The 14,866-nt window shown below is 34.0% G+C and overlaps 1 protein-coding gene across 2 annotated transcripts in view; it reads left to right on the forward strand.

The window, feature by feature from the left end:
- The window catches only part of LOC145284737 (protein furry-like), an 881,988-nt gene that overhangs the window by 813,342 nt on the left and 53,780 nt on the right, over nucleotides 1-14,866 (forward strand). For both annotated transcript variants that reach the window (XM_080133679.1, XM_080133680.1), the window contains one exon: nucleotides 2,875-2,949. In XM_080133679.1, the coding sequence (XP_079989805.1) occupies nucleotides 2,875-2,949 (75 nt within the window). The remainder of the gene's footprint in view (nucleotides 1-2,874; nucleotides 2,950-14,866) is intronic.

A 14,866-nucleotide genomic window follows, 5' to 3' on the forward strand; every position in this document is an offset into this window, starting at 1 on the left:
TTTATTTATTTATCTATGTTCGTCCCATCTTTATTGAGGGAGAGACGGAATTTACTCACCATTAAAAAAGCCGACATTGTTTATATATATATATATATATATATATATATATATATATATATATATATATGTGTGTGTGTGTGTGTGTATGTATATGTATATTATATGTATGTATATGTATATTATATGTATGTATATGTATGTATATGTATATATATATATGTATATGTATATGTGTATATATATATATGTATATGTATATATATGTATAATATGTATATATGTATACATATTATATATGTGTATATATATATATATATATATATATATATATATACACTTGTGCCCGATATTATTCATACCCCCCTTGAAAATTGAGTTTATTAGGTGTAACTTTTGTAAGAATTTATTGTTTACGTCCATATTGATACATATTCTTAATAAACCTCTTCTGATCATTTTCGTCATTTTAAAATCTCGGGATACTTGTAATAAAAGAAATATACAGCTATTTATAAAATCTGCAATGTTCAAAAATAATCATACCCCCTTATTTTTTCAGTATTAATCGAGTTTCTGACTGTTTGTTTTCTGTTTGATTCTTATTTTGAATGCTTTTATACAACCTTTGATTAATTTCATTTCGTTTTTTGCATTTTTCAGAAATTAAAATGATATCAACTGAAAACCAATAAAAGAATAAAAGTTATTAGAATGAGGAAGAAAAAAGAGCTTAGTAATGATCTTAGGACTAAAATTGTGAATTCACATAAGGATGGTTTAGGTTACAAGTCAATTTCCAAGAAATTTGAGGTCCCTACAGCAACAGTACAGAGCATCATCAAAAAATTCCAGAGCCACCACACAACAAACAACTTGATTGGTAGAGGAAGGAAAAGGAAACTGTCTGCTAGAGCCACCAGGAATATTGTAAGAAGTGTTAATGCAAATCCAACCACCACTAATAAGGACATTTTAGAAAATCTGGAGTCTTCTGGCATAAAAATATCAAGGCAAACATTGCAAAGGATTCTGCATGAAAATGGTCTGAAAGGAAGAAGACCAAGAAGGACTCCATTGCACACCGGAAAACACCTTGCAGCACGTCTAAAGTTTGCTAGGACCCATGTGAATTCTCCAGAGTCCGTTTTCTCAAGTATTTTGTGGACTGACGAAACAAAAATTGAATTGTTTGGCCATATGGATGCTTTTTACGTTTGAAGGAAGAAAGGAGAAGCTTACAACCCAAAGAACACCATACCCACGGTGAAACATGGTGGTGGTAGCCTAATGTTTTGGGGCTCCTTTTCGGCTAGTGGTCCAGGTAGTTTGGTCAAGATAGATGGAACCATGAAGAAGGAGCAATATTTGGAGATACTCCAGAAAAACATTAGACAGGATGCGGAGAAGCTCCATTTAGGACCAAACTGGGTCCTTCAACAGGATAATGATCAAAAACATACTGCCAAAATAGTCAAGAAATGGTTTGAGGATAATCAAATTAATGTTTTGGAATGGCCTAGCCAGAGTCCCGACCTGACCCCTATCGAAAACCTCTGGCACATATTGAAAACTGAGGTTAAAAAGCGGAAACCTAGAAATTTGAGGGATTTGGAGAACTACTGCATTGAAGAATGGTCAAAAATCAGTGTTGATGCTTGTAAAAACCTTGTTGATAAATATCCCAAACGGTTACAGGCAGTTATTAAGAATAAAGGGCATGTATTGACTATTAGTAAGAGAGGTATGAATAATTTTGAACTAGTGCCATTATTGTTTTTCTTTGTATAATGTTTCAAACTTGCATAATTTATTTATTTGTTGAGTTTAAATTAAATGCATATGCTTGATTTATTGTCTGAAATCCCTTTAATATTGTCTACCTTCTGGTTTGAGCAATAATCTTATAGAAATCTCAAAGATCCGAGGGGTATGAATAATATCGGGCACAAGTGTATGTATATATATATATATATATATGAGAGAGAGAGATTCAAAATTTTTTCATGTTCACAAACTGAATAATTTTGTAAACTTAAAGCAAGTATAAGCATAAATATTCATATCTATAGGACAATCCTTACCAGATGAAAAAGCTCAACCTTTGAGATAGAGCATTGCTATAAGAAATTCAATTTAAAATTGTAAATTAGAATTTACACCAATTTATTATTCAACACGGAATACAGGTTGAAAATTTTAAATTTTACTTATTTCATGAATTTTCAAAGAATGGCACTTATCCCCAAAGGAAAATAGTTAACGAATAATATTCATAGGCAAGCTATAATTTTGCTGAATTAGCATATAAATTGAAAACTACAAAATATGAGAAAAGTTATGACTGCGTTATGATTTGGTACAGATGTCATTCTTCTCAAGATTTTTAACCATTCTTTTTTTTTCTGTCGTTATTGGGCTACACTGAGATTTCCTTCATATTCTCTCTCACGTTGCTATGGTTATTCCCACATAGCTGTTTTTTTTCCCTTTTTTTTTTCAGTAGTATACAGGGGTCACGCTGTATTGGTTTAAGTAGGTACAGAGACAGGTTGCAAACTACCATGCCTTCAAATGTGGGAAAATTTGAAAAGTGGGATAAGCTGAGACAAATTTGACCAATATACTTTTCACAAGTTTGTTGTTATCCCTTTTTCTCCCATTCTCTCTCTCTCTCTCTCTCCCTCTCTCTCTCTCTCTCTCTCTCTCTCTCTCTCTATCTATCTATCTCTCTCTCTTTCTCTTTCCTTGAAGCTGAAGAATGGATAGAAATTTTAAAAATATATTTGCACTCTGTGATATTTTATTTAAAAGTGATAATCTAGTTTATAGTTTCAAATATGTTTCTATACAATTTTATGATTATATTTCCAGTGTCTCTGTCAGATTAAATCCGTCCTCACAGAAGAATCTTTAGAAGTTCCAGATCCCAATTACTGTGAAGAAAAGGTAAGTACTTTATTTCTTCTTTAATTCAGTTGATTTAGCTGTGTAAATATTTTGAATATTTTTGGCAGGGAATTGATAAATCATTTAGATTCTGCATTTTTCTAAGAATGCACCAGCCAATCGTGGCTAACCTAACAAGATTCGAAACCAGAATCCTAGAGTTATAAATCTTACCACTAAGCTAATTCCTGCACTAGCAGGAATGTAGCACATTTATGTAGATGCAATTTATTTGGGTTTTTTCGTTTGCGATATTTCTGAAAGAATTTATAACATAGAGCAATACATTCCCGCACTAGTTGGAATTAACTTCTGAAAGCACCACATTTGTAAAAGGAAAATTATCTCCAATTAGCAGTTTGATAAAATGTACTTTTGTATAAATAACTGAATTTGTGTGAAAGGGTTCTCCTGGTATGTGTATATATATATATATATATATATATATATATATATATATATATACATAATAAATGAACCTGAAAAATATGTTTCCAATAATAAACCAAAGCCGTTAGGATAGAAAAAGCTTTATCCGGTTAAGAGGAGCAATTCATAAATTAAAGAATAAAGAGTAAAGTTACATAAACTTTTATTATACTAGCAAGTCAATAAGGATGAAAGCGAGAGGGAAATTAAGAAAAACTTTTTTAGGTCATGGCATTTCGAAACTAAATGCTTCTCATCAGAAGATGAAGAAAGTCGATATTATACAAAGATTTGGGTAAAAAGATAAAACTGATTTAAGAACATTTAGATTAGAAATGACAAAATTAGGGGATGATATAATGGGGATTGATGAAGAGCATAAAAAGAAAAATCGAAAAATAGGAGGAGGAGGAATATAATGAGAAAATGGAGGAAAAAATATATAAGAGGTGGAGGAAAAAATATATAAGAGAAAGTAGAATAGAAAAAGATATGTAAGGAAAAAATAAAGAAAAAAAGAATTTAAGTAAAGACAAAAAAGTCTGAAGCGTTATATATAGTCCAACTGAAGTTCTTGGGAAAGTAATCCAATTTAAAATGTCTCAAGATTGAAATCTGGTATAAAATAGTTATCAAAAGAATGACCTGAACACAAAAATAAAATTCAATGTGGGGTTCCTGGTTAAAAAGATCCTCACAAGAATTTTGGATGTTGGTATTCGATCGAAATAACTTGTGTGATAAAAAAAAAGAGGCTTTAAAGCTGCAATAAGTTTTGTTTTTGTTTTTTTAACATGAAAGTTACCACTTATCAAGTGTTATATCCCGTTTTGACGGTATATAATAACATGACAAAATACGCCGAGTGGAATGCGTAACAAAAAGGTTTATTCGTACTTCGAAAATAATACCCAATACAAAATGGCTGCTCGCCTTGAAGTTGATATACGCATAAATGAAAGTAAAGGAAAAAGGTAACTTAACGTCTGTGAGCGGAACGCTCGTCCTGGGAGCTTGGTTAATCCTGACTACACTTGGAGAGTGTAAGACGCAAGACGATCGGGCTAGTGCGTACCACTGAACTGACTCCAAGACAATTCAAGACGTTCTTTTATACACCGTTTTGTATCCGGTGCTATCCGTAATTATGTCCCTTATAACACCTCCTCCTGAAGCTGAAATCTTCCCGATTTTAGCTTTAATATCACTTCCGTTTAGGATCAGGACTTAAACGCCTGACGACTTTCCTTTTACGTGTGCTCTTCCTTTTGGTCAGAGTTTCCTTTGGTAAAGAATTCTGTTCAGCCCGTGCGGTATGTTCAGGAGATACATTCATGGGTCCATGTATACCCACCGGTTTTGGAATGTCAAATGTGTCGCACAGCGTTTCCATTGGGATTTCCTCTGTATTTTCCGAAATTCTGGAACGGATTTGATTAATATGTCTTTTACAGACAAAACTGGGACCTTGAATAGTATAGACCATGTTCCCAATTCTTTTCTTAACAATACCGTCCACCCAATGATTTTTTCCATTCTGAAAATTTTTTAAATAAACTTTATCTCCTGGGGAATAGCACTTTACATTAAAGTTTTCTTTTCTGGTAACTTTCTTTTTATCCGGTGGAAGTCTATCGAAAATGGATCTAATTTTTCTGATGAACATAAGTTCTGCAGGGGATGAATTTACATCATTGTTTGGATTTGGGGTTACTCTGTAGATCGCTAGAAATGTTTGTATTGTCCGCTCATCTGTGTCAATGTTCATGTTTTTCCTTAATGCCCGCTTAAACGTGTCCACAAATTTTTCTGCCAACCCATTCAACCTAGGATGGTAAATAGGCCTCGTGATGTGCTGTATATCCAGTGAGTTGCAGAATTCTCTAAATTCGTAACCTGTGAATGCTGTACCATTGTCACTCACTATGGTCTTTGGTACACCAAACCGGCTGAAAATTTCGTCAAGTGCACTTACAGTGTTCCTTGATGTTGGATGTCTGATCTTGAATATCTCCGGCCATTTGGAGAAAGAGTCCACTACAATTAAGTAAAAAAAACCTTTTAGGGGTCCGGCATAATCAATATGCAGTCGTGACCAGGGCAAGTCCGTCTTTGGCCACGGGGTCGTTTTTACAGGCGGATCTCGGGCTGCTAATTGACATCCTTTGCACGCTTTGACACAGTTTTCCACCTCTTTATCCATACCAGGCCAATATACGTAACCTCTAATTAGGGATTTCATCCTTGAAATGCCAGGATGACCTGTGTGAAATTCGTTTAGCATTCTTTTTCGTAATACCTGTGGAATTACGATTCTATCGGCATACATAAGCACATCTTCGCAAATGGAAAAAGGTGTAATTTCTCTTGCCATCTTATTTCTTTCCGTCCGTCCTACTTGATTTTTCATTTGCTTTATAAAAACGTCTTTTGCAGCTTCTCTTTTAATTTCTTCTAGAGTTACCAGGAGTTCACGGATCATATTGCATATTGAATTTGAGCATTCGCTTTCATCTTTAAGAGCTGCAATTACCGTCTCTTCGAAACTTTCATTTCTTTTTGGAATCAACCTTGACAGTGCATCCGCGTGTCCTAACTTTTTTGATGACACATGCTCCATCTTAAACTGATAGTTTAAGAGAGTTACAGCCCATCGCTGTAGTCGATTTGCAGTATGCGTAGGGATGCCTTTCTTTGATCCAAATATCGTGATTAGTGGTTTATGATCCGTCTGTAATATGAAGTTTCGTCCATGGAGAAAACGGTTAAACTTTTTGACTCCAAATATTATTGAGAGAGCCTCCTTTTCAATCTGGCTGTAGTTTTTCTCAGCTGCAATCAAAGTTCTTGACGCGTGAGAGATTGCTTTTGTTGTTCCATCCTCATACTTGTGGAGTAATGCAGCACCAACTCCGTAATCACTGGCGTCCGTTGCTAGTACAATCTCTTTCTCTGGATCGAAATGTGCTAATGCCAGATCTGATAGTAAACATTTCTTAATTTTCTGGAAAAGAGATTCACATTCCTTTGTCCAATTCCATCTACTGCCTTTTTTTAGTAGCTCGTTAAGAGGAGCTCTCAAATTATGTACATTAGGGATGTATATCGCATAGTATTGTACCAATCCCAGAAATGACTGTAGTTTTGATACTGAGTCTGGGGCAGGCATCTTATCAATTGCTTCGGTCCGTTGTGGATCTGGCCTTTGTCCATCTTCGTCAATTATTTGACCCAGGTATTTGATCCTTTTCATGAAGAAATCGCATTTCTCCGGACTCAATTTGAAACCAAACCCCTCTATTCTCTTAAGTACTTCTCTCACGTGCTTCTTGTGCTCTTGCAAATTACTGCTCTTTATCAAGATATCGTCAAGGTATGCCATCGCAAATTCCAACCCTGCGAGCATCGTATCCATTATCTGTTGAAACAAAGCAGGGGCAACCTTTAAGCCAAAACGAAGCCTCTTTAGCTTGAAGATACCCTTGTGCATATTAATGCACAGGTACTTTGAACATTCATCATTGACCTTGATTTGCAAGTACGCGTCTGAGAGGTCTATCTTGGAAAAAAATTTTCCTCCGTTTAGTTTTGAGAATAGATCTTCTGCCGACGGAAGGGGATAATTGTGGTCCTTTAAACAGTCATTAAGGCCTGTTGAGAAGTCCGCACAGACCCTGATTTTGTTATTTTTTTTCTTCACATATACTGTCGGGCTGGCCCAATCCGTATGGTCAACTTTTTCAATAACCTCTAACTGTTGAAGTCTTTCCAACTCCTTCTCGATTGCGTCCATCGATGAAAACGGTACATTTCTTTTAGGTTTGAACACTGGGGTGGCATCTTTCTTCACTTCAAATTTGGCTTCTACTTTCACACAATGTCCAAGTCCTTCAGCAAAAACCCTTGGAAATTCTGCTTTTACATCGTCCAGAAAGTCTTCCACTTGGTTTGCTTTCTCTGTGTGCAACCTATTACAAAAAGAATTAACTGGTCGCTCCCATAAGTTAAACAGGACAAACCAATCCACTCCAAACAGACTTGTGTTCCTTCCTGGAACCACGTACAATTTGGACGTGCGTGTCTGACTATCAAATGTCACGTTGCACCTCAGTTCTCCTTTAAATTCCAACTTTTTGCCGCACACACTCCTCGCCATCTTGCTGGTTTCCATTAGTTCGGGTCGACCGATCCTTCTCCAGATATCTTCATCTGTGATGCTGATGTCCGAACCACTATCCAGGAGTAATGTTACAGGATGTCCATTTATGTGAACACTGACATACTTACGCCTTTCGCCACTTTTCTCTTTCCCTGTGCGAAGCGCATTCACTTTGTCAGTCTTTCGTTTTTTTTTCTGGTCACAGTACGTTCCCTTGTGGCCTTTGAACCCACATTCGTAACATATCTTATTCCTGAACCAGCAGGTCTTTTTGGTGTGTCTCGTACTTCCGCAACATTCACAATTTTGGTACTTGTGCATTCTAGGGGTCCTTTGTTCTTGGGTCTTGTACGTTCTAGGGGTCCTTTGCCTTTTTACATGTTGTACCTTGTAAACGCTTTTTTCTTCAATGCGGGTGTTGTCTCTCTTGATATTAATGAGACGTTGACATTCCTCGGTAACTTTTTGTAAAGTTATATTTGGGTCCGACTCCATAATTGTCAGGATCCGGGATCTGATATCTTTGTCCCTTGGTTCTGTGAGTCCCTGTACAAAGATTAAACATTTAAATAAATCCGCAGAAATTTCATTTAATTTAAATGATTCACATAAGCAATTTACAATACAAGCATACTCTAAATAGTCTTCAAATTCCGATTTCTGTAAATTCAAACATTTATATCTAGAGTGGAAAAGGCTATCTCTTTTATCAAATATTCTAGACAACGTATTAATTGTCTCTTCAAAGGTCACTTCCTCCAGTTTTTTGGGTAAAATTAAGTTAGCGTACTTAGTGTTTTCGTCAGTACCCAGTTTTTGGAGCAACAGCGTGACTTTTTCTTCGTCGGTCCAATCCGAACAGCTCTTTGTAAAAACTGTTTCATACCTTCTATAGTATGCTGGAAATGTAACGCCAGTATCGGGAGAGTAGTGAAATTCCGACAAAGAATTTGAAATACCTTCTGCAGAAAAATTCGTTTTTTTCTCAGTTGTCGAGGTTTGAATTAATTATTCTAAATTCTTTTGTTGAGTCGACATTTGGCGTTGAAGTATTTTTGTTTGTTCTTGTTGTGCCTCTAAAGTTTTTTGTGTCATTTCTTGCTGTTGTTGTTGCAGCTGTTGTTGTTGCACTAAGAATTGTTGTGTCATTTTTGACTGTTCCTGAACGCTAAGAGTTAGTACTTTCGTCAACTCAGCCAATTGTTCCATATTTAAAAAAAAATGTCTTTCTAAAATTTACAACAATGATTCCACAAAATTTCGTAAGTATACGTTTTTCGCCAATTAGCAACAAGTCTTGCAAGAATAAATGTTTCCACACAGTTCATACAATTTAGCAATAGTAATTCTGCCTCAACGTAATTTTACACAATAATACTTTTCAAATTTACACAACGAATAATGCCCGAAAATGAGCAGACTGTTTTTCAACAAAAATACGGTTGCACGAAAGAAAAGAAAAAAAAATTAAATTATAACAATAGTCTGTTTAATTTAGAGAAAAAAAAATCGTAAAAGTTCTTTCTTTTCTTCCAAAAACGTAATTCAAAGGTGCCGGGTTCGAATTCCGCCTGCGTTCCTCACATATTTTTTTCTTCAAAAAATATAAATAAAGTTCACTTTACCTTGTCAATATCTTTCAAGTACAATTTTATTACCTTTCCGAGAGTTCATATCGGAGAAATCCGTACTTTATGTAAGACAATTTCGAATAGTTCTTTGCCGTACGTGTTCAGTAACGAAATCCTTGTAAATTTGAATAGTACACAGTCCTATTAGTACGGTAATTTATCTCTGTTAAGAGATAAGAATCATCCTTGTCGCCAACTGTTATATCCCGTTTTGACGGTATATAATAACATGACAAAATACGCCGAGTGGAATGCGTAACAAAAAGGTTTATTCGTACTTCGAAAATAATACCCAATACAAAATGGCTGCTCGCCTTGAAGTTGATATACGCGTAAATGAATGTAAAGGAAAAAGGTAACTTAATGTGTGTGAGCGGAACGCTCGTCCTGGGAGCTTGGTTAATCCTGACTACACTTGGAGAGTGTAAGACGCGAGACGGTCGGGCTAGTGCATACCACTGAACTGACTCCAAGACAATTCAAGACGCTCTTTTATACACCGTTTTGTATCCGGTGCTATCCGTAATTATGTCCCTTATAACATCAAGGATCAGAGGCCACTCGGGGATAAGGATTATTGCGTGTGATAATATTGTAGTAATCATTAGTAATGGAGATCTGATAAAGTGTCTTAAGGAGGCGGTTCATCAGGAACTTGTTTATGTTGGACTTGAAGACATCCAAGTTGTAGTCAGGTGAGAAACAGGCAAACGGAACAGAGTTCCACAGGCGTGCACTTCTAAGAAAGAAGCTTTGTTCATGGAATCTACATTTTGATTTAGGCACAGATAAAGAGTGGGGAAAATTACTGACAGTGATTTCAGCTAGACGGGTGTTTTTCGTGAAAGATTGGCGAGGGGGGACCAGAGATTTGAGCTCAGACGAGCACTTGCCATGGAAATAATGATAAAACAAAGACAGGTTCGCAACGTCCCTTCTGTGGGAGAGAGGTTGCAGGGAAGAGAAAAGGGCATCCTCCATTAGGCTACGAAGTCTATTTTATACTCTGTCAAGGCAGTATATAATGTTTTTAGCAGCTCCTTCCCAGATATGGTAGCAGTACGCCATCCTTGGATGTACTTGGCTTTTATATAGATAGAGAATTGCATCAGCAGTGAGATATCTATTGGAGCAGTAGAAGGATCCCACCATTTTTCCAGCGACCTTGGCAACAGATTTGATGTACGTCTGAGAAAAGTGCACAATATTGGGATGTTCTATTCAGAAGAGAGAAGCTTTAAATAAAAAAAAATTCTTTATAGGAAACTGAGTTGAAATTATGTACAACCCAGAATTGAGTTAATATTAACAATGAGGATTACAACTGAAACTGAGTTGAAATTATGTACAACCCAGAATTGAGTTAATATTAACAATGAGGATTACAACTGAAACTGAGTTGAAATTATGTACAACCCAGAATTGAGTTAATATTAACAATGAGGATTACAACTGAAACTGAGTTGAAATTATGTACAACCCAGAATTGAGTTAATATTAACAATGAGGATTACAACTGAAACTGAGTTGAAATTATGTACAACCCAGAATTGAGTTAATATTAACAATGAGGATTACAACTGAAACTGAGTTGAAATTATGTACAACCCAGAATTGAGTTAATATTAACAATGAGGATTACAACTGAAACTGAGTTGAAATTATGTACAACCCAGAATTGAGTTAATATTAACAATGAGGATTACAACTGAAACTGAGTTGAAATTATGTACAACCCAGAATTGAGTTAATATTAACAATGAGGATTACAACTGAAACTGAGTTGAAATTATGTACAACCCAGAATTGAGTTAATATTAACAATGAGGATTACAACTGAAACTGAGTTGAAATTATGTACAACCCAGAATTGAGTTAATATTAACAATGAGGATTACAACTGAAACTGAGTTGAAATTATGTACAACCCAGAATTGAGTTAATATTAACAATGAGGATTACAACTGAAACTGAGTTGAAATTATGTACAACCCAGAATTGAGTTAATATTAACAATGAGGATTACAACTGAAACTGAGTTGAAATTATGTACAACCCAGAATTGAGTTAATATTAACAATGAGGATTACAACTGAAACTGAGTTGAAATTATGTACAACCCAGAATTGAGTTAATATTAACAATGAGGATTACAACTGAAACTGAGTTGAAATTATGTACAACCCAGAATTGAGTTAATATTAACAATGAGGATTACAACTGAAACTGAGTTGAAATTATGTACAACCCAGAATTGAGTTAATATTAACAATGAGGATTACAACTGAAACTGAGTTGAAATTATGTACAACCCAGAATTGAGTTAATATTAACAATGAGGATTACAACTGAAACTGAGTTGAAATTATGTACAACCCAGAATTGAGTTAATATTAACAATGAGGATTACAACTGAAACTGAGTTGAAATTATGTACAACCCAGAATTGAGTTAATATTAACAATGAGGATTACAACTGAAACTGAGTTGAAATTATGTACAACCCAGAATTGAGTTAATATTAACAATGAGGATTACAACTGAAACTGAGTTGAAATTATGTACAACCCAGAATTGAGTTAATATTAACAATGAGGATTACAACTGAAACTGAGTTGAAATTATGTACAACCCAGAATTGAGTTAATATTAACAATGAGGATTACAACTGAAACTGAGTTGAAATTATGTACAACCCAGAATTGAGTTAATATTAACAATGAGGATTACAACTGAAACTGAGTTGAAATTATGTACAACCCAGAATTGAGTTAATATTAACAATGAGGATTACAACTGAAACTGAGTTGAAATTATGTACAACCCAGAATTGAGTTAATATTAACAATGAGGATTACAACTGAAACTGAGTTGAAATTATGTACAACCCAGAATTGAGTTAATATTAACAATGAGGATTACAACTGAAACTGAGTTGAAATTATGTACAACCCAGAATTGAGTTAATATTAACAATGAGGATTACAACTGAAACTGAGTTGAAATTATGTACAACCCAGAATTGAGTTAATATTAACAATGAGGATTACAACTGAAACTGAGTTGAAATTATGTACAACCCAGAATTGAGTTAATATTAACAATGAGGATTACAACTGAAACTGAGTTGAAATTATGTACAACCCAGAATTGAGTTAATATTAACAATGAGGATTACAACTGAAACTGAGTTGAAATTATGTACAACCCAGAATTGAGTTAATATTAACAATGAGGATTACAACTGAAACTGAGTTGAAATTATGTACAACCCAGAATTGAGTTAATATTAACAATGAGGATTACAACTGAAACTGAGTTGAAATTATGTACAACCCAGAATTGAGTTAATATTAACAATGAGGATTACAACTGAAACTGAGTTGAAATTATGTACAACCCAGAATTGAGTTAATATTAACAATGAGGATTACAACTGAAACTGAGTTGAAATTATGTACAACCCAGAATTGAGTTAATATTAACAATGAGGATTACAACTGAAACTGAGTTGAAATTATGTACAACCCAGAATTGAGTTAATATTAACAATGAGGATTACAACTGAAACTGAGTTGAAATTATGTACAACCCAGAATTGAGTTAATATTAACAATGAGGATTACAACTGAAACTGAGTTGAAATTATGTACAACCCAGAATTGAGTTAATATTAACAATGAGGATTACAACTGAAACTGAGTTGAAATTATGTACAACCCAGAATTGAGTTAATATTAACAATGAGGATTACAACTGAAACTGAGTTGAAATTATGTACAACCCAGAATTGAGTTAATATTAACAATGAGGATTACAACTGAAACTGAGTTGAAATTATGTACAACCCAGAATTGAGTTAATATTAACAATGAGGATTACAACTGAAACTGAGTTGAAATTATGTACAACCCAGAATTGAGTTAATATTAACAATGAGGATTACAACTGAAACTGAGTTGAAATTATGTACAACCCAGAATTGAGTTAATATTAACAATGAGGATTACAACTGAAACTGAGTTGAAATTATGTACAACCCAGAATTGAGTTAATATTAACAATGAGGATTACAACTGAAACTGAGTTGAAATTATGTACAACCCAGAATTGAGTTAATATTAACAATGAGGATTACAACTGAAACTGAGTTGAAATTATGTACAACCCAGAATTGAGTTAATATTAACAATGAGGATTACAACTGAAACTGAGTTGAAATTATGTACAACCCAGAATTGAGTTAATATTAACAATGAGGATTACAACTGAAACTGAGTTGAAATTATGTACAACCCAGAATTGAGTTAATATTAACAATGAGGATTACAACTGAAACTGAGTTGAAATTATGTACAACCCAGAATTGAGTTAATATTAACAATGAGGATTACAACTGAAACTGAGTTGAAATTATGTACAACCCAGAATTGAGTTAATATTAACAATGAGGATTACAACTGAAACTGAGTTGAAATTATGTACAACCCAGAATTGAGTTAATATTAACAATGAGGATTACAACTGAAACTGAGTTGAAATTATGTACAACCCAGAATTGAGTTAATATTAACAATGAGGATTACAACTGAAACTGAGTTGAAATTATGTACAACCCAGAATTGAGTTAATATTAACAATGAGGATTACAACTGAAACTGAGTTGAAATTATGTACAACCCAGAATTGAGTTAATATTAACAATGAGGATTACAACTGAAACTGAGTTGAAATTATGTACAACCCAGAATTGAGTTAATATTAACAATGAGGATTACAACTGAAACTGAGTTGAAATTATGTACAACCCAGAATTGAGTTAATATTAACAATGAGGATTACAACTGAAACTGAGTTGAAATTATGTACAACCCAGAATTGAGTTAATATTAACAATGAGGATTACAACTGAAACTGAGTTGAAATTATGTACAACCCAGAATTGAGTTAATATTAACAATGAGGATTACAACTGAAACTGAGTTGAAATTATGTACAACCCAGAATTGAGTTAATATTAACAATGAGGATTACAACTGAAACTGAGTTGAAATTATGTACAACCCAGAATTGAGTTAATATTAACAATGAGGATTACAACTGAAACTGAGTTGAAATTATGTACAACCCAGAATTGAGTTAATATTAACAATGAGGATTACAACTGAAACTGAGTTGAAATTATGTACAACCCAGAATTGAGTTAATATTAACAATGAGGATTACAACTGAAACTGAGTTGAAATTATGTACAACCCAGAATTGAGTTAATATTAACAATGAGGATTACAACTGAAACTGAGTTGAAATTATGTACAACCCAGAATTGAGTTAATATTAACAATGAGGATTACAACTGAAACTGAGTTGAAATTATGTACAACCCAGAATTGAGTTAATATTAACAATGAGGATTACAACTGAAACTGAGTTGAAATTATGTACAACCCAGAATTGAGTTAATATTAACAATGAGGATTACAACTGAAACTGAGTTGAAATTATGTACAACCCAGAATTGAGTTAATATTAACAATGAGGATTACAACTGAAACTGAGTTGAAATTATGTACAACCCAGAATTGAGTTAATATTAACAATGAGGATTACAACTGAAACTGAGTTGAAATTATGTACAACCCAGAATTGAGTTAATATTAACAATGAGGATTACAACTGAAACTGAGTTGAAATTATG

The sequence above is a fragment of the Euprymna scolopes genome, chromosome 9 (assembly GCF_053919585.1).
Source record: "Euprymna scolopes isolate OS-2025 chromosome 9, ASM5391958v1, whole genome shotgun sequence".
In the NCBI taxonomy this organism is placed as follows: domain Eukaryota; kingdom Metazoa; phylum Mollusca; class Cephalopoda; order Sepiida; family Sepiolidae; genus Euprymna; species Euprymna scolopes.